General features: G+C 35.2%; 1 protein-coding gene across 2 annotated transcripts in view; it reads left to right on the plus strand.

The window, feature by feature from the left end:
* RAB6A (RAB6A, member RAS oncogene family) overlaps window positions 1-21912 on the plus strand; it is a 53190-nt gene that overhangs the window by 19276 nt on the left and 12002 nt on the right. The window contains exons 3-6 of one of the 2 annotated variants that reach the window (XM_081153390.1): window positions 6841-6894; window positions 8452-8557; window positions 10606-10717; window positions 15858-15951. In XM_081153390.1, coding sequence (XP_081009516.1) covers window positions 6841-6894; window positions 8452-8557; window positions 10606-10717; window positions 15858-15951 — 366 coding nt within the window. Of the gene's footprint in view, window positions 1-6840; window positions 6895-8289; window positions 8396-8451; window positions 8558-10605; window positions 10718-15857; window positions 15952-21912 lie in introns of both variants that reach the window. The other variant, XM_081153391.1, reaches the window with a different exon arrangement.

Consider the following 21912-nt stretch of genomic DNA (forward strand, 5'->3'; position numbering starts at 1 on the left):
ATGAATGATGGTCAGAGTCTTAGGCTAAAGAATTATGAGCAAAGTCTATATTTAGAGTTCTCTGGGTGTTTTGAAAGTATTTTGTTATATCCAAATCCTCTGTGAAATTAAAATCTTTCAGGTGTACTTGAAAGTGCTGTTGCTATTTTTTCATGCACTGAGACTATTGCTGCTGTTCAGTCAGATATATATAAGGACAGTGATGTTGATGGAGTGAGGTTATATAGAATTTGACAGATAAGGAAAGATTTTGATTCTTTACTAAAAAGTTGTTGCTAATGAAGCCCAAATATTGTACTTTGGCCTTAATAGGAGTCACTAACAATGTAAGCTACAAGTTTTTGTAGGAATTATAGTCCTAGATATCATCTTATCTCTAACAAGAAAATTTGGATGATACAGCAACTCTACACCCTTACTTAGGGAAATAGGCTTAAAAGAATATGAAGAATTTACCATATTATGGTTAGCTGCCAACTTTCTTATCAGGTGAAGAGTTCTTCAGTAAATCATTTGAAGACTCCCTACCCCTATGCCCACCACACACAACAGAAAAACTTCTTAAATGAGTAAAGAGCTAGCTCTCATTGCTAGAAATTTATTATTGACCTTATGTGAGCCATATGTAAGATATATCTGAAACTTTATAAGTGAAGTTTTATTTCACAAAAAAGATAAATTTTATATAATTTGTAATTCATGCTCTATGTATGATTTCTTTGCGTTGAATTAATTTCATTTAAAAAGAGGAGTCCTGGCAGGGTGGCTCAGTTGGTTAGAGCATCATCTGTGCACCAAAAAAGTTGCTGGTTTGATTCCCTGTCAGGGCACATACCGCTAGGTTGCAGGTTTGATCTTTAGTAGGGCAGCTACGGGAGAGGCAAATGATCAATGTTTTTCACTTCGATGTTCCTCTTTGTCTCCCTCCTACCCCCTCTTCCTGTCCTCCTCCCTTCCCCTTCCTCTCTAAAAATCAGTTTTAAAAAACCCCATCCATGATCAATGACTCGCTCATCATTGATGTTTCTATCTCTCTCTCTCCCTCTCCTTTCCTCTCTCTGAAATCAATAAAGATACATTAAAAAAAAAAATTAAATAAATAAATAACCACATCCAGCCCAACCAGCATGGCTCAGCGGTTGAGCGTTGACCTATGATCCAGGAGATCGTGGTTCAGTTCCTGTTAGGACTGGGTTGCAGACTTGATCCCCAGTGGGGGGGTGCTGCAGGAGGCAGCCGATCAGTGACTCATCATTGATGTATCTCTCTCCCTCTCCCTTTAAATCTCTGAAATCAATAAAAATATTTTAAAATTAAAATTAAAAAACCATATCCAGCCCTGGCTGGTGTGGTTCAGTGGTTAGAGCATCACCCATGCACTGAAGGGTTGCGGGTTTGATTTCTGATCAAGGGCACATACCTGGCTTGCAGTTTCCATCCCAGGCCCCAGTTGGTGCATGTGCGTGGCAACCAATCGATATATCTATCACATTGATGTTTCTCTCCCCCCTCACTCTCTCTCAAAATCAATGGGGAAAAATTTATCCTGGGTGAGGATTAAAAAAAGGGAAATCAGTTGGCCAGAAGAGTCTTTAATTGACCAAAATCTGACATTATTTCAGAGTGAAACAAAAAATCTAAGTTACCCGAGGAATTGTTCTTTCTAGCTAGAGTCTGGAAATAATTCTCTTAAGTTGCTCTTTTCACCAGTTCTTTTTTCATTTTTTCAATTATAAACCCACAGATTTTTTCTAACAGTTTTAAGTATACCAGTTTGATAAAATATTGGTAATTTTATATGGTTCAACTTAATATAAATAAACTCAAAGATTTCCACAGTGGGGGTAGATTCATTCTTTTACTTGAGGAAGATTATATTGCTTAGAGTAAACTTTGAGATTACATTGAATTTAGAAGATTTCTTATTCCAAAGGCTGTTACAAATTGACAATTTAAGTTTAAGGTGGCATAGATAAGACAGTGAGTTTTTAGATGCTTTAATGAACTTGGCCAGAACGATGGTAGTGATCAAACACATTCTTAGCCTCTTTAAGTTAAAACTCTAGATTGTTCTACAGAAACATCTAATTTGCTACCAATAGAAATAAAATTCCCAACTGGATGCATTGTTTTTCTGATTCAGTGTTTGATTTCTTGGTTGTTGTTTTTTTATTTCAAAGTCTTTTATTTTATGACTTTTTAAAAAAATTTTTTGTTCCTCCCAGGTGTATTGTCATTTTATTGGGGGAATGGTTAATTGTGGTAAGAACTTAACATGAGATCTACCTTCTTATCAGATTTTTAAGTGTAAATACAGTATTGTTATTTATAACGTTGTGCAGATCTCCAGAAAACTTGTTCATTTTGCACAACTAAAATGTTATGCCTGTGTAATGACTCATTTTTAAAATCCAGACAACCTAGTCCATCCTAAGTAATGTGACACAAAGATATCTAGAAGAAAAGTGTGTGTGTGTGTGTGTGTGTGTAGTGTGTATTTTTCACATACATACCTATACATAAACACATTTATTAATGGAATGATTACCCTTCTAAAATGGAATCTGTATCAGCATCCTCTTCCTAGGGGTTCTTTGTCTTTCTTCATTCTTTTAATGTATTTATGTATTCAATTTTAGACTTTTCTTTAACTTTTCCACTCATTTCTTCCTTTATTCTCATCCTTGCCTCTTTTGCCTCATATTGTTTTTGTATTTTCTATTGCTAGAGAAAGCAGCAGTCAGGCAACAGAATTTTACATATGTTTGGGTCATAGGAGAAAGCTTGATATAGAGGAAAACTTGCTTTCCTTATCTAATTACTTTTATATTGGAAAAATCATGTCCTTTTTTGGAAAATCGTCACATTTATGGGTGTCTGGCTGTCTGTGGCATCAAGATAGGTGACAAACCATTAATTAGGAAGTCAGGCAGAATAGTAGTTTACATATGCAGTATTTTATAAAATTCCTTTTAGGGCAAATACCATTCTGAATGGAGAGCATCCAAATAAAAATATCTAAAGTTATTATTTTTACAGTGATATATTTGAGTAAGTCAGTGTTTAATCTTTTTATTATTATTATTATTTCTTGACTTTAGAAAGATAGAGGAAGGGGGAGGAAAGAGAGAGAGAAATAGAAAAACATTGATCTGTTGTTCCACTTATTTATGCATTCATTGGTTGCTTCTTGTATGTGCCTTGACGGGAGATTGGACTAACAACCTTAGCATATTGGGATGACGCTATAACCAACTGAACTACCTGAGCAGGACCTGATTGTTGAATATTGAATTGTGAGCTCCAACAGTAAAGTACTCAGTTTTAATTTGCTTTTTACAAAGTAGACCACCCCCCGAACCAATGAATTAATTAACACTTAAATAATGGGAAGCTCTAAATTAAGATACTTGGGAGAATTCTTTTATTTTATTCTTCACTCGACGATATTTTTTCCATTGCCTTTCAGAGAGAGTGGAAGGGAGAGAGAGATAAGAGAGAAAAATCAATGTGAGAGGGACACATCGATTGTTTGCCTCCCACACATGACTAGGGCTGGGGATTGAGCATGGGAAGATTCTTTAACCTTTGGTTTCTTCTACAATTATTGTCTTCTGCATTTCCATAAAGGAGATGAGCCATAAGGCAGCACTAATGTCTCATTTATCTTTTATAAAGATTTGAATTAGTTCCATGCCAGAAGCATTCAAGATGCTGGAATAGCTGATAATGTTTATTTTCCCTGGAATTTTTATATTCTTCCTGCTATTGGCTTAATTTTTATTACTGATTGACTTCTTTGCCATAATAGCTTTGCTTGGTATATTAACTGAAAAGAATAGCAGCAACAGGTTATGTTTTTCAGGTTAATTTTGATCTTTGAGTTCAGTGGTATGAATGATGTCCCCAAAGTAGGATGATGTGGTAGAAGGAGGGGACTATTGCACCTTTTATCATAAAGTCTGACTTTGTACTAATTTTAAAAACATATGTGTTGGCCCGGGCGGTGTGGCTCAGCAGTTGAGCATTGACCCTATGATTCAGGAGATCGAGGTTTGATTCCCGTCCAGGGCACATGCCCGGGTTTCAAGCTTGAGCCCCCCGTAGGGGGTGTGCAGGAGGCAGCAGATCAATTATTCTCATCATTGATGTTTCTCTCTCTCTCTCTCCCCCTCTCCCTTCCTCTCTCTGAAATCAATAAAGACATTTAAAAATAAATTAAATTAAATAAATAAGTAAATAAGTATGTGTTGGTTGTGAGATCTGAAAATGACAATTTCTGTTTATAGCTATTAAAAATTATTTTTGGCTGTTTTAACAAACAATAACATTAATAAGTGATATAATTTTTTTTTTAAGTGAAAGAGAGTTTATTAGTGAAGGAGTGGGACAGAGAGAAGGTTACTTTATAGGCAGAGCAGCTGAGAATTTTTTTTCATGTAAAAGAATTCTAGTGGTAGGGTAGTTCAGGGGGTAGGTATATGGCAGCCCCATGGTCATCTGGGACCAAGGCTCCTTTTAACTTTCTGTTTAAACAGATCTAATATATGACTTCCATATTGAAGTTTGCCTCATGGTTATTGATTGGTTCCTAGAGTTCTGGTATCCACAGTCCAGAAGGAGAAATAGTACAAAACCAAGGGTGTACCTCTCAACTCAGACAGCCCCATTTATTTAAAACTCAAAGAAGGGTGGAAAATATAGTCTTTTTAATGGAAAAGATAGGGATTTAAATAAACGTGTTAGTAAGAAACAAGGGAAAGATGGCTATTTGTATAGGCAATTAGCTGCTTCTGCCAAAGTGAGTAGATGAGGTTCTCCTGATGAGATTTCTTAAATGTAGCCATATATCATTCTGGTACATTCTTCAGGTTTGTCAATTAGATGCTCTTGCACAGTAAGTTTTTTTAAGTGAAAGAGAGTTTGTTAGTGAAGGAGTGGAACAGAGAGAAGGTTACTCCATAGGCAGAGTAGCAGAGAATTTAAACCTGTTAGCTCACCTATTTGCCCAACTGAGTTTATAAACCTATTAGCCCACCCTACCCTATATCCATTCTCAGATGGAATGCCATAAAATGGAATTAGTACTTCGGTTATATGTACTTATGCCCTAAATTGACAAACACAATTGAAATACATAGTCACATAGTTTAAGTTAAAGGAGGAACTTCTTTGTGTGTTTTTAAAATTTTTTATAAAAGTCTCTGTGTAACTGAAATCTGTAGAACACTGCTTGAAATATTAAAGACCTAAATAAATGAGAGATGTCCCAGGTAAATGGATTGGAAGACTTAATATTGTTAAGATGTCAGTAGTAAAATACCCAAAGCAATCTATAGATTCAGTGCAATTCCTAGCAAAAGTTTTGCCACCATTTTTGTAGAAATGAAAGAGCCAGTCCTAATTTCAGTAGCCAAAACAGCCTTGAAAAAGAAAGAAAAAGTTGGAGGACTCATACATCCAGACTTTAAAACTTAATACAAAGCCACAATAATCAAAATAATGTGGTACTGGCACAAGGATAGACATATAGACCAAAGGAATATAATTGAGAGTCCATAAGTAAATCCATGTATCTATTGACAATGGATTTTCAATAAAGGTGTGCCAGGCCTATCCTACAGAATGGGAGGAAATATTTGAAAGTTACATGTCTAACAAGTATTTAATATCCAGAATACTTTATAAAGAACAACTACAAATCATAACAAAAATGACAAACTCAAATTTAAAATGGGCAAAGGACTTGAATAGGCATTTCTCCAGAGAGGATATACAGATAGGCAATAACACATGAAAAAATTCTCAGCATCAGTAGTCATTAGAGAACTGCAAATCAAAACCACAATAAGATTCCATTTCACACCTACTAGAATAGAATTTAAAATAGTGCAGCCACTGTGGAAAAGTCTGACATTTCCTCATAAAGTTAAATACAATTACCGTATGGCCCAGCAATTCCACTCCTAGATATAGACCAAAAATAATTGAAAACAGGAACTCACAGTAGCCAAAAAGTGAAAATAACCCCTGTATCCATCAATAGATGAATGGATAAACCAATTGTAGTATATCCATATATTGTAGTATGTTACTGCTTAATGGGTACAGAGTTTCTGTTTGGGTGATAAAAAGGTTTGGGAAATAGATAGTTGTACATTATTGTGAATGTAATTAATGCCATCGAATGGTACACTTAAAAATGGTTAATATTTCAAATTTTATGATACATATATTACCACTGTTTAAAAATAAAACCTATCTTAAAAAATATATTGGTGTCAGTGTAGGTTCATCAGTTAAAACAAATGTAGCACTGGTGGGTAATGTTGATAATAGGGGATACTGTGCATGTGTTGGGGGTACATGGGAAACCTATATCTTCTCAGTTTTCTTGTGAACTTAAAACTACTCTAAAAAATAGTCTTTTTTTAAAAAAATGGTTAAGATATATATCTAATAAGTATGTATTGGAAAGAGCTTTTACTCCCAACTCCACAGCAGAAGCTTTGTGTCCATAGATAAGTTATTTAACTTCTCTGAACCCCAATATTGTTATCTGTTCAATGAGAAAAATAAGGCTAATAGCTGCTTTGCAGAGATGTATGAGGATTAGATATGATCATGTGAAGGACCTAAAAGAATCCCTAATACACAGCAAGTGCTCAATAGGTAAAAGAAGCCATTATCACTGAAAATTTTGTTCATTATTACTTGACTGTGATGTGTTTATGTTTATTCATTCTTTCTCCCACAACGCTAATTCCCATTTGAATCCTAAACTGCTGACCTCCATTAAACTATTATTATTTAACTTCTCTGTTTTGGTTTGATTTACAGGCAACAATTGGTATTGACTTTTTATCAAAAACAATGTACTTGGAAGATCGAACAGTGAGTAATGTTTATCATGTGCAATTTCTTCAACACTCCAGGATAGAAAGCGATGATGAAAGCTACAATCTGATTGTCACAATAGGAAGTACTTAGCAAACTTTCCAAAGTTAATTTACAGACCTTGAGAAGAACTTACTACAGAGCAAGTAGTACTCAGCACTCTGATTTCTTAACCCCAATTGAAATCCAAAAGGGAGAGAAAGCCAAGTTATTTATAAATCCCTGAAGACCCCAGGCTTAATAAACAAAATCTGTCATCTTGATTTGGAAAAATGATAACAAATATAGCATTGAGATAATTAAAGCTGATAAAGACCTTTTGAATGCCTCTCTTAAGGCACTCAGAAAGATTTCATTTGAATTTGACACATATTTTACCAGTGTTTAAAAAGGAAACCTATCTTAAAAAATATGTCATTGTCAATTTGTGAACTTCAAAGTTTTTATTTGTCAGCATATGATATATACCAAAGTGACTGTGAATAGAAAGAATGTGTATTTATTTGTTGGATTTCTGTCTGCCATCTTTAGGAATGTTCCCTTTAAGTATAATGTAAATTCTTTCTATCACCTAAACAGTGGCTATCTTAAATGTAATATTTTGGGACCTATACCCAAAAACATTTTATATCTAATGCTATTTCTTATAACTGTGTGTTTTCTTTTGGATATTCTCTTTTATGTTTTAATATATAGCATGCCGTTTTTTTAATTTGAAAACTCAGAAACAGCTTTATAATGATAAAAGAACTTAATGCTTGTCTTCAGGCTTTTCTTCTTCCTCAAATGTGAAAAAGTAAGAAAGTAAAATTTTTATGTAGGGTTGCAAAAAGATATTTCCCTTTTTTGTTAGATTATATACAGTGTTCTGGGAAGAAGTGTGTGGGGAAAACATAAGCACAGTAGTCAGAGACCCAATTTCAGAGTGTTCTGGACCCAATCGAAAAGAGACACAGTTTCAGAGAGGCTTTCAGAGAAGCATTAATTCCTTTACTGTGATAGCCTGGGCTGCTTACTGACTTTTCCTTTTCTTTTCCTTTTTGTGCTTACTATTTGAACATCAACAAAGTCTACTTTTTGCCATCAGAACGCATAGGATTCAAAGAGAAGTTATAGAGAGGGAAATAAAGGAAGCTGTATTTCTGATTCTGTGAAATCTTTGCCATTGCCATTTTTAGTCATGTACCTTCAGAGCAAGCACATTTTTATATTACTCTCTTTTGAAAAAGGAAAGTTTTGTGTTTTCATTCCTCATATCCCCGCAACCTTTTGCATGAGTCTCCGTTTTACTTCCTTTCTATCTTCCTCCTTAAAAAAAAGCATATTTCTTTTTTCTTTTTAGTATGAGTTTGGTTTTTTTTTTTTTTTTATTCATTTTTTCCCATCCCACAGATCAGGCTGCAGCTGTGGGATACTGCGGGTCAGGAACGTTTCCGTAGCCTCATTCCCAGTTACATCCGTGATTCTGCTGCAGCCGTAGTAGTTTACGATATCACAAGTAGGTATTTTGCAATGGGTTGACCTTTTTGCTTGTTTGACTGATTTTGTTGTTAGGTACGATTGCAATTATGGGACACAGCAGGTCAAGAGCGGTTCAGGAGCTTGATTCCTAGCTACATTCGTGACTCCACTGTGGCAGTTGTTGTTTATGATATCACAAGTGAGTGGGGGGAATTATGCATTTCTAATCTTCTTTCAACCTTTAGCTTAGCTGCATGCATGTTCTTGTCTTGTGCTTGTTTTTCATACTGGCATGCAAAAATGAGTTTTATCATAGTAAACCTTATCACAGACTGGCTAGGTCAGAAATATTTGCTTGGTGTTTGTACCAATATGCTTTATTTCTACTATGCCACGTTTTTTGCCCTGGAAGTTTTCCTTTGGGTCCAATTGTGAATCCTCTCCACGGCTTTCTTAGTATCCTGTTATCCCTAAGCCACACCATAATTATGGTTGGAAGTATGTCTTTTTCAATTAACTTAATCTTATACTTCTCTAAAATAAAATAATCTGCATTTAAGCCTCTTGCCAAGTTTTCCAAATCCTCCAAGGCTTCGGTTGAGGCTATTAAAAACTTCCTCTAGCCAACTTTTCCCTGCTTTCCCCTTATAGCCATTCTTTCTCTATAGAGGAAGGCAGAGAAAACATAATGTACATTCTTCTGTTAATCATTTTCATTTGAATCACATCTGGATTCTATGACTGACTGACTTGCTTTGTTGCTAACAAATTGCACTTTCATTTCTCCCCAAGAAAAAATTTTAAATGGGAGACTAAAGTAATGGTCTTCCTTTTTCTTTTCAATAGAGACTGAATAATGCCTTTGGCATTTTATGTGACTTTAAATTTTCCTTGGAGCATTGGTGACTGACAAGGAAATGCTCTCTGATTAAAATTGTCTTTGAAAATTGGTTTATGATATATAGTAGGCAATATTAAGCATCATTCCATCTAGTGTTCCATAATTTATAGAAAAACCAGTATAGTACATCTTAGACTTCTTTAAAAACATATCAGCAAACTATTGATTTGAGAGAGTAATACTATTATTATGCATTTTTGCATATCTGCTCAACCAGAAGTCATATCTACTTAATAATTGCAATAGCAAAATTATAAATTACAAGTTTGCATTCAGAGACCTTTTTTTTGGTAAGGTGCTATATGCCATCTTTTCTTAAAGCTTTACTTTGGGTTGCTACTTGTTTAAAAAAATGTATGTTCATTATTGTGCATTGACAAGTTTTGCAGCTTTAAAATGTTTGTGCTTACTTTAACCAAATCAAGTGAAACCTGGTGTATTTTTCTTTAAAAATTGTGTACATGAGGTTAAAATATCAATAAACTGGTTTTTTTAGCTGCTATAAAAAATATTGAAGTATTTTACTTAGAATCTAGTGCTAGAAAAGATGGATTTTTTTTAAACAAGTGATTCTAATGCATTAAACGCTAATAAACTTCAAGTTAAAGTGATCACAAACTGAATAAGCAGTGCAAATAGAGTGGTGTTGAAAGCTATTTAAAGGCTTTCCAAATTTTCTGGATGTGTTGGGTCTTACTGGCTGACATTCTTTTGGAGATGCTTTCTTTGTCATGTTTGGTATGTGTAAGTAATCAAAAAAACATTGTGGCAATGTAACACCATATTATCTGCCATAGCTGTCCTTATATTAAATTTTTTTTTCAATTACACATAGTATATTGCGCTCATTTAGTTGCGTTCAAAAATTTTTAACCACTATAAAAGGAACCTTGAAGACTTTATTCATGTGATTTGTTTAGACCACTGACAGTTATACTCAGATAAAATGGAGTTATGTTATAGGCACATTAAAAGTGGGTCCTAATGTGCCAGCCCCCTTCCAACTTTCAGGGCCTCTCTCCCCTCCCCTCCCCTCCCCTCCCCTCCCCTCCCCTCCCCTCCCCTCCCCTCCCCTCCCCTCCCCTCCCCTCCCCTCCCCTCCCCTCCCCTCCCCTCCCCTCCCCTCCCCTCCCCTCCCCTCCCCTCCCCTCCCCTCCCCTCCCCTCCCCTCCCCTCCCCTCCCCTCCCCTCCCCTCCCCTCCCCTCCCCTCCCCTCCCCTCCTCTTCTTTCTCTCTCTCTCTCTCTCTCTCTCTCTTCTTTCCTTTTCTTCGTTTTTTTTTTTTGGTCCATCACGTGGGGAGGCATTTGCAATAACATTGATCTCTCTGTCCACCCTTCATACCAGATGTTAACTCATTCCAACAAACTACAAAATGGATTGATGATGTCAGAACAGAAAGAGGAAGTGATGTTATCATCATGCTAGTAGGAAATAAAACAGATCTTGCTGATAAGAGGTATGGAGTGATTTTGTATGTATATGAAATGTTTGATTTCTTTGTTAAGCAGCCTGTCATTTTTAATGTTACTGAAGAATTATTGAAAATAGACACGTTAAATCCTTAAGGTTATACCCCACTTTTCTTTAGTGTGGGAACCTGAAATATTAAACTCAGCCCTTTAAAGGAAAATGAGGTTTTTTTGTTTTGTGTAAGTCGGTGTATAAATAACTCTTGTGCAAGACTGTTTACACATGAAGGTAAATTTTTGCATTTTGGTAGGCCTCATAAATATGAGCAGTGTTCTGTTAAAGAACAAAATGTTTAAGAAAAACAAAAAACAACCAGATCCTATCTTTAAAAATTATTCATAATGACTAAATATATACTCTTTTGGTAGTCTTCTTATAAATATTCATTATAATTCAGTAGTGTGGTTTTTTTCTTTTTTAAATTGTATTGTTGAGCCAGACTGAGTAGTTGAACTGAATAGCTTGATTGTGATACCTTAGTCAAATGAGGAAAGCCACATTCAAGTCACAGGATGCAAAATGTATTAACATTCACTGTAGAACCCATGGCTTCAATATCTGCCTTTGGCATTCCTAAATGATCTACTGGATATTCTTCATGCTTTAAATAGTCTTTACCATTTTACTTAATAATAGAAGCTTTTACAGTTTATTATTTGTTCATGAGTTGGATGTTGAAATTCAGGTAATAAACTTGTGCTATTAATTAAAATGTTGTAAGGAAATCCACTGTGTTCAAAAGCTGGTGGAAATGTTAAGCCCACTTCTGCCCAAGGTGCGCCTCATTTGGAATTGGCAATACAGTGACAAAAAGTCTTTATTAATTTAGAATTAAATTCGAAGTATATTTTCATCTTTTCTTTCTTTTTTTTTAAAAAATATATCTTTATTGATTTCAGAAAGAGGAAAGGAGAGGGGGAGAGAGAGAGAGAAACATCAGTGATGAGAGAGTCATTGATCGGCTGTCTCCTGCACATCCCCCACTGGAAATTGAGCCCACAACCCGGGCATGTGCCCTGACCTGGAATCTAACTGTGATCTCCTGGATCATAGGTTGATGCTCAACCGCTGAGCCACACTGGCCAGGCTCATCTTTTCTTTATGAAAATTTTTTGAACAGTTGCTATCATAAATTTTCACTTTTATTTATCTCCAGTATGAGAATTTGAAGGTCATATAGGTATATAGTTTTCTAGTAGAGAGTACCTAAGTACCTTCATTTTTAAATAGAAACTTGTATGTCTGAATTATTTCCCTATCAAGCCAGAGTTATCTAAAAGGATACTTATAAGCATTTGTTCTTTTATTGGGTAGTATTTCAGTTGAGTACACAAATGCTACAAACTTGTCTAATTTTATTTACAATAATTTTTCTTTAAGGTAATATTTATCCATTGCTTTGGATTACCATCTTTCTCAGGATTTTTTGCCAGACTATCACCCTTCAGCTATTCACATTTAAAAGAAGTAGAGCCTTGTTCATTTCACTAAAATAATTTTTAAATGAGTAAAAGATTGAAATGCTTTCTTTTAAAGCATTAAAGAAATGCTTTTTATAAGCATAACATAAAACTCTGAAGCTATAATGGAAAAGATTGATAATTTTGAATACATAAATATAAAGATATTCACCTTAGACTAGCCCTTATTTAGAAGATTGATAATGCACAGTATCGTCAACAGTCTGTATAAAAAAGAACTCTTATACACTGAAATATGGAGCAGATACAATTTTGAGGGGGAACAATTTAACAATATCAGAATTTAAAATGCTCATTTACTCAGATCCATCTCCAGTAATTTATTCCACAGATATACCCACAGAAATGTAAAAAGATGAACATAAAAGAATGTTTATTACAACATTGTTTGTAACACTAAAATCAGTCTAAATGTCCATCAGTAGCAGTCGCATTTTATAAATGATTACTTGTAACCACTAAAAAGAATGAGAGGAATTTATTGCTTTCTAACACATGAAGCTTAAAAGAGCACTTGGTCATTGTCCATAGCATGACATCCTTTCTGTTAAAATAAAAAAGTTAGGTAGAGAGAGAGATATATTTTTTTGCTTAGAACAAACCTACATAAGCATACATGGAATTTAACTGTAGTCATCACTGGGAAGAGAGCGGGATTATGGAGGAATTCATTGTAATGATTGGTCTTTTAAAAAATTATTACTTTTGTAATCAGAAAGAAAGTTTTAATAAAAATGATTGAAAAGTTAAATGTCACCTTCTTTGAGAATTACTTTTTTGGGGGTAAAAACGTGAAGGAAAGACTAGAATATATCTTTCAATATCTCAATGTAAGCACCTAGGTGTTCATTTCTCCCTGTACTCTATAGCCCAGTGACCCCCAAATGTTTCAAACCTGGTAAATATGGCTTACTCGACCCTCTTAAGATTCTGGCTATAAAGGACCATGATCAACTTTTTAAATTGGGGGGTGTTTTAATCCTACTTCTAGATTCTATGATTCAATTAGTCTAGAGTAGGGCCCTTAAAAATCTGTAATTAGAGAACCTTCCTTAAGTGTTTGTGACAAAATCAAACCATAATTGGGGCCATTGCTATAGCTAACCTTCAACCATTTTATTAGGGTGACTTAAAGTTTTGCAGCTAGAAAGGGTTTCTGTCCGGAATCCTTCACATGTAGGGTTTACAGACCAATAATAATTCAAGAAGTATTTATTGAGTATCACTTATGTTTCAGAGGATGGTACTTTAGGATAGAGTAGTGAACAAAAAAGACAAGTATTCAAAGAGTTTTTATTTCAGAGAGTGAACCAGACAATAAGTCCAAAAAATACATAGCTTGTTTGATGTTGATACCTGCCATCAGTAAAAGAATAAAGCAGGGAAAGGAAATATGAAATGTCAAGGGTGAGTGTGAAATATTAGATGGCATAGCAGTGGAAGACCTCACTGAGAGAATGACTAATTAAAGACACTGAGGAAGAAAGGGAGTTAACTATGCAGAGATTTTAAGGAGGAAAAGCTCCTAGGCAGATGGCTCAGAAAATGCAGAATCCCTAAATTGGGAATACACTTAGGTTTTTTGAGGAGCAGCAAGGAGGCCTATATAGCTGGTAAGGAAAATGATGCAAAGAGTAGTAGACAATGAGGTTAGAAAAACAGCCAGCCTGGTCAGTGTGACTCAGTGTCTGAGCTTCGATCCATGAACCAAGAAGTTACCAGATCAATTTGCGGGCTTGATCCCCAGGAGGGTGCGTGCAGGAGACAGCCAGTTGATGTTTCTCTCTCATCCATGTTTCTATCTCTCTATCCCTCTCCTTTCCTCTCTCTCTTAAATCGATAAAAACATAGAAATATAAAATAAAACACACACAATAATGAAGGCCTGGTCATGTAGGGCAAAACTTGCGTGGTCATCACTGGTCAAATTCAGATATATTTTGAAGATAGAACTTTCAGGATATATTGATGCAATGGATGGGTTACGTGCTGATAGACAGAATATGGGGTCTGAGAGAAGGAGAAGTTAAGGGTGATACCTAGATTCTTGGCCTGAGTAACTGTCATTAATCAAGATAGGAGAGAATGCATAGAGAGATGGTTTGGAATGGAATATCATAACTTCAGTTTTGGTCATTTTAAGTTTAGAATGGTTATTAGATATCCTAATATCTTATTAGATGTCAGGTAGACAGACATATGAGACTAAAGTTCAGAGCAGGGATCCAAGATAGATATATAAGTTTGTGAGTCATCAGCATATAGATGGTACTTAAAACCATGAGATTGTATGGGATCACCAGGGGAAGTAATTGTAGATAGAAAAGAGGTCCAAGAGTGAGTTTTAGGGCATCTGACAGAATTATTTTTAGGAAATTCACACTACTAAAGCATTCAAGATTGTCACCTTTCAAAATGTGAAGAAAAAGTGTTGTTTAAACACCTATGTTGCCAGCTAGGCTCTTGGAACACCAAGGTAAATGAGATAATCTTGTACATGAAGAGCTCACAATTTGAGACACACTGCTAAGAAGAATACATCACAAAATACCCTCTAAACTAAGTATTAAAGTATTAATACTATGTATCAAGAGACCTTAACATACATGTCTTTTTTTTTTTTTTTAATCCTTACCTGAGGATTTTTCCCCCATTGATTTTTGGAAAGAGTGGAAGGGAGGGAGGGAAGTGGCGGGGAGAAAGAGAAGGAGAGAGAAAGAGAAACAACAATATGAGAGAGACACATCGATTGGTTGCCTCCCTCATGTGACCCGACGGGGGCTGGGGATCAAACCTGCAACCCAGGTATGTGTCCTGAACAGGAATCGAACCCTTGACCCTTCAGTGTACAGGCCGATGCCCTAACCACTGAGCAGTACCAGCCAGGGCCAACATATATATCTTTTGACTCACTTTTTTACTTACAGATATTCACAAAATCCAACCTCAGGAAACAATCCATAGTGTGCAAAGTATTAAGCACAAAGATGTTTATAGCAGCATTTTCACATTAGTGTAGAATTTCAAAATAGCTTACATTTCTAACAGTTTTGGAATGGTTATATAAATTATAGTAGCAAATTGACAAATTGTCTAGCCATAAAAATTATTTTACATAAAGTTTTTAATCACAAGATTAAATATTTATGATCTAATATTAAGAGAAAATAGCAGGCTATTAAGTTTCAAAAAATAAAATGTTACAGGATAAACTCAGCCAGATAAAAGCAAATCATTAAAAAAAGGTATATATATATGTATATTTTTTAATATATCTTTATTGATTTCAGAGAGAGGAAAGGAGAGGGAGAGAGAGAGAGACAGAAACATCAATGATGAGAGGGTCGTTGATCAAATCCACAACCGGGGCATGTGCCCTGACCGGGAATCGAACCCTGATCGCCTGGATCCTAGGTCAACGATCAACCACTGAGCCACGCCCGGCTGGGCAAAATGTATTTTAAAAAATTGTTTAGTTAGGTATAACACACAAGTATACAAATTTTAAGTGTACTGCAGCTTAAATTTTTAAACTAGTCTTGTCTGTGTAACAAGCACCCATATCAAAAGTTGGTTTCAGAACTTTGTTTCTAATCTTTATAATATCTTTCAAAATGAAGAATTTGTTTTTTTATTTTTCTACAGGCAAGTGTCAATTGAGGAGGGTGAGAGGAAAGCCAAAGAGCTGAATGTTATGTTTATTGAAACGAGTGCAAAAGCAGGATACAATGTAAAGCAGGTAAGTGTTCTTTGAGTATAGGTTGCCCATATTATGAAATAATTGTATGAGTATTCTATTCTTCAGTGTAAGATTCTCTTTCAGTTAGCACATTAGGCCTCATGAACTAGTTTATTAAACAGTGAAAAAAATATAAATGTGGCATAGTTTTTGGAAAAAGAGACTTGCCAAACTTTCAGATTGTGCACAGGATTTCATTATGATTTCAAGATTGTGTGATTGCAAGGTTGTAAACTCACCATACTCTCACTACTTCCCTACTGCATTGCTTCAAGGTAACATTTCTTATTTTAGAGTTTGATGGTAAGATTATGATAAAAGAAAGCAAATATTGCTGTTAGGAATGGTATTTTTGCTTGTGATGAAAGTACATTCTGGTTACTTTATCCTTAACAAACTATGGGTGTGTTAAAACAGTGATTATAAAAGGAGTGCTGGGGCGGGGGGGGGACAGGAAAATATATGGAGACCTCATGTTATCAAACTTTTCTGAAAGATGAAGTATCTGAAAACTCACCTGCTTAATTCTTCAGGGCTACATATTATATAGAGTAGTAGTACCAGATTTATAGTATTTACAGACCAATAAATTATTATTATTATTCTCACTGAGGGATTTTTTTTCAGAGAGAGAGAGAGAAACATTGATCGGTTCCCTCCCCGACCGGGGATTGAACCCTCAACCTGGGTATGTGCTCTGACTAGGACTCTAACCCATGAGCCTTTGGTGCACAGGACAACGCTCCAACCAACTGAGCCACACTAGCCAGAGCTAAATTATTATTTTTTTAAATTCTAAGTGATTAATAGTGGGTTAAAGTAAAATCCTTCAAAATGAGGAAGGTAGAGCTTTATGAAAAATTCTCTATATTGTTTTGATTTTTGGCACTTTGTTTCCCATCTCTCCTTGCCTTAAAACTTGTAATACTGAATTGTCACTAGTTACTTCTCCATAGCATACTCTTTCATGGCTCCCTGTCTTTGTTTATGCTGTTTTTCTCTTTGTTTCTTCTTCCTTCCTACTGATACCTACTCATCTTTTAAGTTTCAGTTTAGGTGTCAATTTTTCAGAAACATTTTCTATGAAATTCTCTAGCATACCTCCAGGCTATTGTATTGCTAAATGACCACTCTGTGTTTACACAGACACTTGACCTGTGAAACCACTGTCATAGAACTTACCACATTATGTTGAAATTATCTCTCCCGTCAAAATTATATATTCCTAGGACCTACCAATGCATATAGAATTTAGTATGCAATAAGTAATTGAACCTGTAGGAGCCATAGACAGTTAAAGAATTTGAGTAATAGAAGTACCACAATATTATCACATGTCACTGTTCTAGGACAAAGCAGTGGGTAGCTTCATCTAGCTTTCTCTGTTATAGATATTTTAATAAAGATGTGAGCCAATTTCTTGTGTGTCAAAGTGTGGCCTTTCTATAGGACATATTTCAGTCTGGGTTAATGTCTAAAGCAGAGATTGCTGTTTCTCCCTAGTCCTGACCCTAAGTAGTCTCATAGTTTGGAAGCTCTCATATCATCATCGTGACATTTAATTCCTTCCAAATTTAGATAACTCCTAGGATGTTGAGAGACAGGATATGTCATTCATTTGCTATTTTATAAACACAATTTTTAACCACTTTACTTAATTATAATTTATGTACCAGACATTTCACGTGTTTTAAATGTACAATTCAGTTGTTTTTAGTGAATTTACAGCATTGTGCAACCATCAGCACAATTTGATTTTAGACCATTTTTATCACCAGTTACATAATTTTTTCAAGAGCTTGACCCATTCAGACAGATATAGCTAGCCAGTGATAGTGAAGAGAGACTTCTTTGATAAAACAATCTCGTCCTGAATTCAAAACCCATTTGCTACTTTATTATTTCTGCTTATGTTGGTGCTATGTCTGAACATGTGATTTTCCTGAAGTTCCTGATTCTTTTGGGACTTGATTTTATTATCTTTAAATATTAATATGACCTAAATTACTATTTTCAAATTTTATTTTTTTACAGCTTCCTTAACTCACAAATACCATTACTTTTTATTTTATAGGTAGTACCACAGTATATTAGAATTTTATTTCAATATCTGAAGACCCATGCTTTGTCAGCTCATATAATTTATTTAAGGAAGAAAAAAATTCAGGGCCCACTCTCCCCAAATGAGAGAATGAAACCAAAAAAGAATTAAAATCTTATGTTAAGCCCTGATCGGTGTGACTCGTTTGGTTAGGCATTGTATAGTGCACCGAAAGGTTGCTGGTTCAATCCCCATCAGGACACATACCTGGGTTACAGGCTCCATCCCTGGTTAGGGGCAGGCAGGAGGCAGCTGATTGATGTTTCTCTCTCACATTGATGTTTCTCTCTTTCTCCTCCCTTCTTCTCTCTAAAAAATCAATTAAAAATATTTTTAAAATCTTATGTTAAAAGCGCATTTAAATGAAAGGGTAAAATCTTCCCCATTTAACTTCATTGATTAATCATATAGAATATATTTCTGTCATGTGATGCAATTACTAATTGATTTTAAGTATTAGCTAAGAAATATATTACATGATTTTTTATGTTTATTTCTTGAATTAGTTTTTATAAAGGCGCTTAAGAGCTAATCAAATAGGATATCATTAAGAAACTTTGTCTTTTACCCTAGCCGAATGGCTCATTTGGTTGGAGCATTGTCCCCTGCACCAAGGTTTCAGGTTTGATTCCCTGTCAGGGCACATATGTAGGTTGCAGGTTCAATCCCCCGTAGGAGCATGTATGGGAGGCAACCAACCCATGTTTCTCTCCTCACATCGATGTTTCTCTTCCTCTCTATCTAAGATCAGTTTTAAAAGACATATCCTATATTGAGGATTAAAAAATAAATAAAATTTAACAAAAACCTTTGTCTTTTTTCTTAAATACTAGAAATCATTCCAGTGTTAGGAGAAAAAAGAAAAACCATAGCCTTGATACCACTTGATATATTAGCTGTATAGAACAATTAATATTTTCCTAAGTGAAATCTAAATCAAATCTGCCAAATAACCATTGTCCAGATTCTGACTTCAGACCAAATGCACTTTGTGTGTTTGGAGTACAGTGACAGTGTCTGTTCTTACAAGTCTAATGTTTATCATGCCATTGGAAAGCTTGCTCAATAGAAGAAAAAAATGAGTGATAAAAGCTTTCTCGAAGACAGAGTTTTGAAATCTCTTAAGTTTACCATTGAGGCCAGGAATGTATTTTTCCTCCATCCTGCTATCTTTGGCAAATTGTCCCTAGGAAGCTCTCCTTGGATTAGAAAATTCTTTAATGGTTCTAAACTTTAATGTACATGAAAGTTACCTGTAAGCTCCTGGGCACTACTTCCAGATATTGATTCAATAACTCTAGGGTAGTATCCTAAAATTTACTTTCTTTTTTTTTTTTTTTTTAATCTTTTTTTATTTCAGAGAGAGGAAGGGAAAGGGGGAGAGAGGTGAAACATCAATGATGAGAGAGTCATCATTGATTGCTGCCCTCTGCATGCTCCCTACTGGGGATCAAGCCTGCAACCTGGCCATATGCCCTGACCAGGAATCAAACTTTGCTCTCCTGGTTCCTAGGTCAGTGCTCAACCACTGAGCCATGCCCAGCCGGGCTAAAATTGACATTTTTAACAAGAATCCCAGGTGGGATTGAAACTCTAAGCCGTATCCCTGGAGTAAGCAGTAGCTGAAATCTCTGCTGCTCATTTTTTTCAGCTTGTTGCTTTCACATGGCCTTCTTGGAGTCTCTTTTACATATGTACCATTAAAGAATCAACTGAGGCCTGGCTGGTGTGGCTCAGTGGTTGAGCATCAACCTACAGTCCAGGAGATCGAGGTTTGATTCCCAGTTAGGGCACATGCCCGGGTTTTGGGTTTGATACCCAGTGGAGGGCATGCAGGAGGCAGCCCATCAATGACTCTCTCGTCATTGATGTTTCTCTCTTTCCCCCTCTTCCTTCCTCTCTTTGAAATCAATAAAGATATATTTTTAAAAAGAAGGAGGAAAAAAAAGTACATGCCAGAAAACACTTAAAAAAAAAATAAAAAATCAACTGAGGCCCTGTCCGCTGTGACTCGGTTGGTTGGAGCGTCATCCCATACACCAGAAGGTGGTAGTTCAATTCCCGATCATGGCACATACCCAGGTTGTGGGTTCGATCCCTAGTTGGAGCATGTGCAGAAGGCAACTGATTGATGTTTCTCTCTCCATCTCCTCTCGCTCTAAAAAAAGAAAAAGAAAATCAATCAGTAAAGAAAGAATCAACTGAGGGTTTGAAGGAAATTTATATGTAGATGTTAGGACTCCTCCTCTTGTCTGTCTCCTTTTTGTTATTTCCTTCTTCAGTGAAAGCGACACTTGCAGTCCGCTAACACCTCAAACCTGTAAAACTCTAGTTTTCTACTTGAGTTCTAGCTACTCCATGTTTCACAGGCTTGGCATAGCTCTTGGGAAAACCTGAATAAACATGGATCTCAGCCAGTGAGTGTGGGTTCTCTTCTTTCCAGGGTTGAAATCTCCCTCATTTGTACCGCTTTTTATTGCTCTTGAGAGCCTTCAAATAATTGTTTTTTATATTTTGTCCAAAGTTAAAAATTGTTATCTTCAAGAGTGTTATCCCAGTGTTATCTACAAGAATATAAGCTATTCTCCTATATCCAAATCTGAACACTATACTGAACTTATGGGGGTAAAAGTTAATATCTGATAAATAAAATAACAGAGACTATTTATCATGTACATACTTAGTTTTATTTAACATGGAAGGCTAGTATATTCCTAAATTTTGCATGTTATTGTTTATCTAATATCAACATAAGTGGACTTTTGAGTTAAATTTTTGATCAGTGAGTAACACATATCAGAAGTAATTATGAAGAAATAATCTCAGACCCCTTCCAAGTGTGTGTTGTAGGTCAATCACAATTCAGGAATGGTTCTGGTATTCAGAAACTTACCAGGGAATCACAGTCATTGTAAATTTTTTTTAGGAAAGCATTGCATGTATATTTATTCAGCCATATATGTTTGCAATGCAGTTACTTTTGATGATTGTGCATTATGCTCATTTTATGTGACAAAATCATACCTTTTCACTGGAAGGTATACAAGAAGTATAAAAGAAGTTTATCAGTACTAAAGGTATCATCTAGTTGCACTTTGCATATACAGAGATGTTTTCTAACTTTTTGCTAATCTGCTAATTGGATTCCTCCTACCTACTCCCTCATGTACTGAATAATAATACATATAATAAAAGCTTAAAGTGGGCTTTGTCTATTGTTTTGTTTCCTTTTTAAACAATTCTAGGAGAGATTTCATTAATGCATCATTTAATATCTGACCATGGTTGAACTGATTGGGCCTTAGTGCCTGAGAACTTTGGCTTAAAATAAAACAAATTTATTCCTACCCAATACTGCTATTTTTTCTTCATATTTAAAAATATTCTTTGCTGAACCCTTTTACTCTTTAGTCTGATTTAAGCTCTTATCTCTAAAGCCCTGTTTCTGTCTTAAAGAATATTGTAGTTTTTAAATAAAAGCTATCAGCGCTAGAACTAGAATAAATAATATCTAACATGGTCATTTGTATTATATAGTATATTTAAGTAATGTTTTTTATTCCCTTCAATATTTCCTTAAAAGATAGCCTAAGAAAAAATACTTACCCCTTATTTTCCTAATTCTGTTTTTTTAAAATGTAGTAATATTGTTTTCTTTGTAAAAGTGGAATGCTGTTTAAATTGCTGGAGAAAATGGTAATGATAAGGTGATTGTTCCAGGCTCCACCTGACTTTTCATTTGATAATTAGTATATTCTTTTTTATATATATGTATGTATATTTTTATTTATTTTTAGAGGGGGAGGAAAGGAGAGGGGAAGAGAGAAACATTGATATGAGAGTGGGACATCAATCAGCTG

The sequence above is a fragment of the Miniopterus schreibersii genome, assembly GCF_964146895.1.
Source record: "Miniopterus schreibersii genome assembly, chromosome: 12".
NCBI lineage: Eukaryota > Metazoa > Chordata > Mammalia > Chiroptera > Miniopteridae > Miniopterus > Miniopterus schreibersii.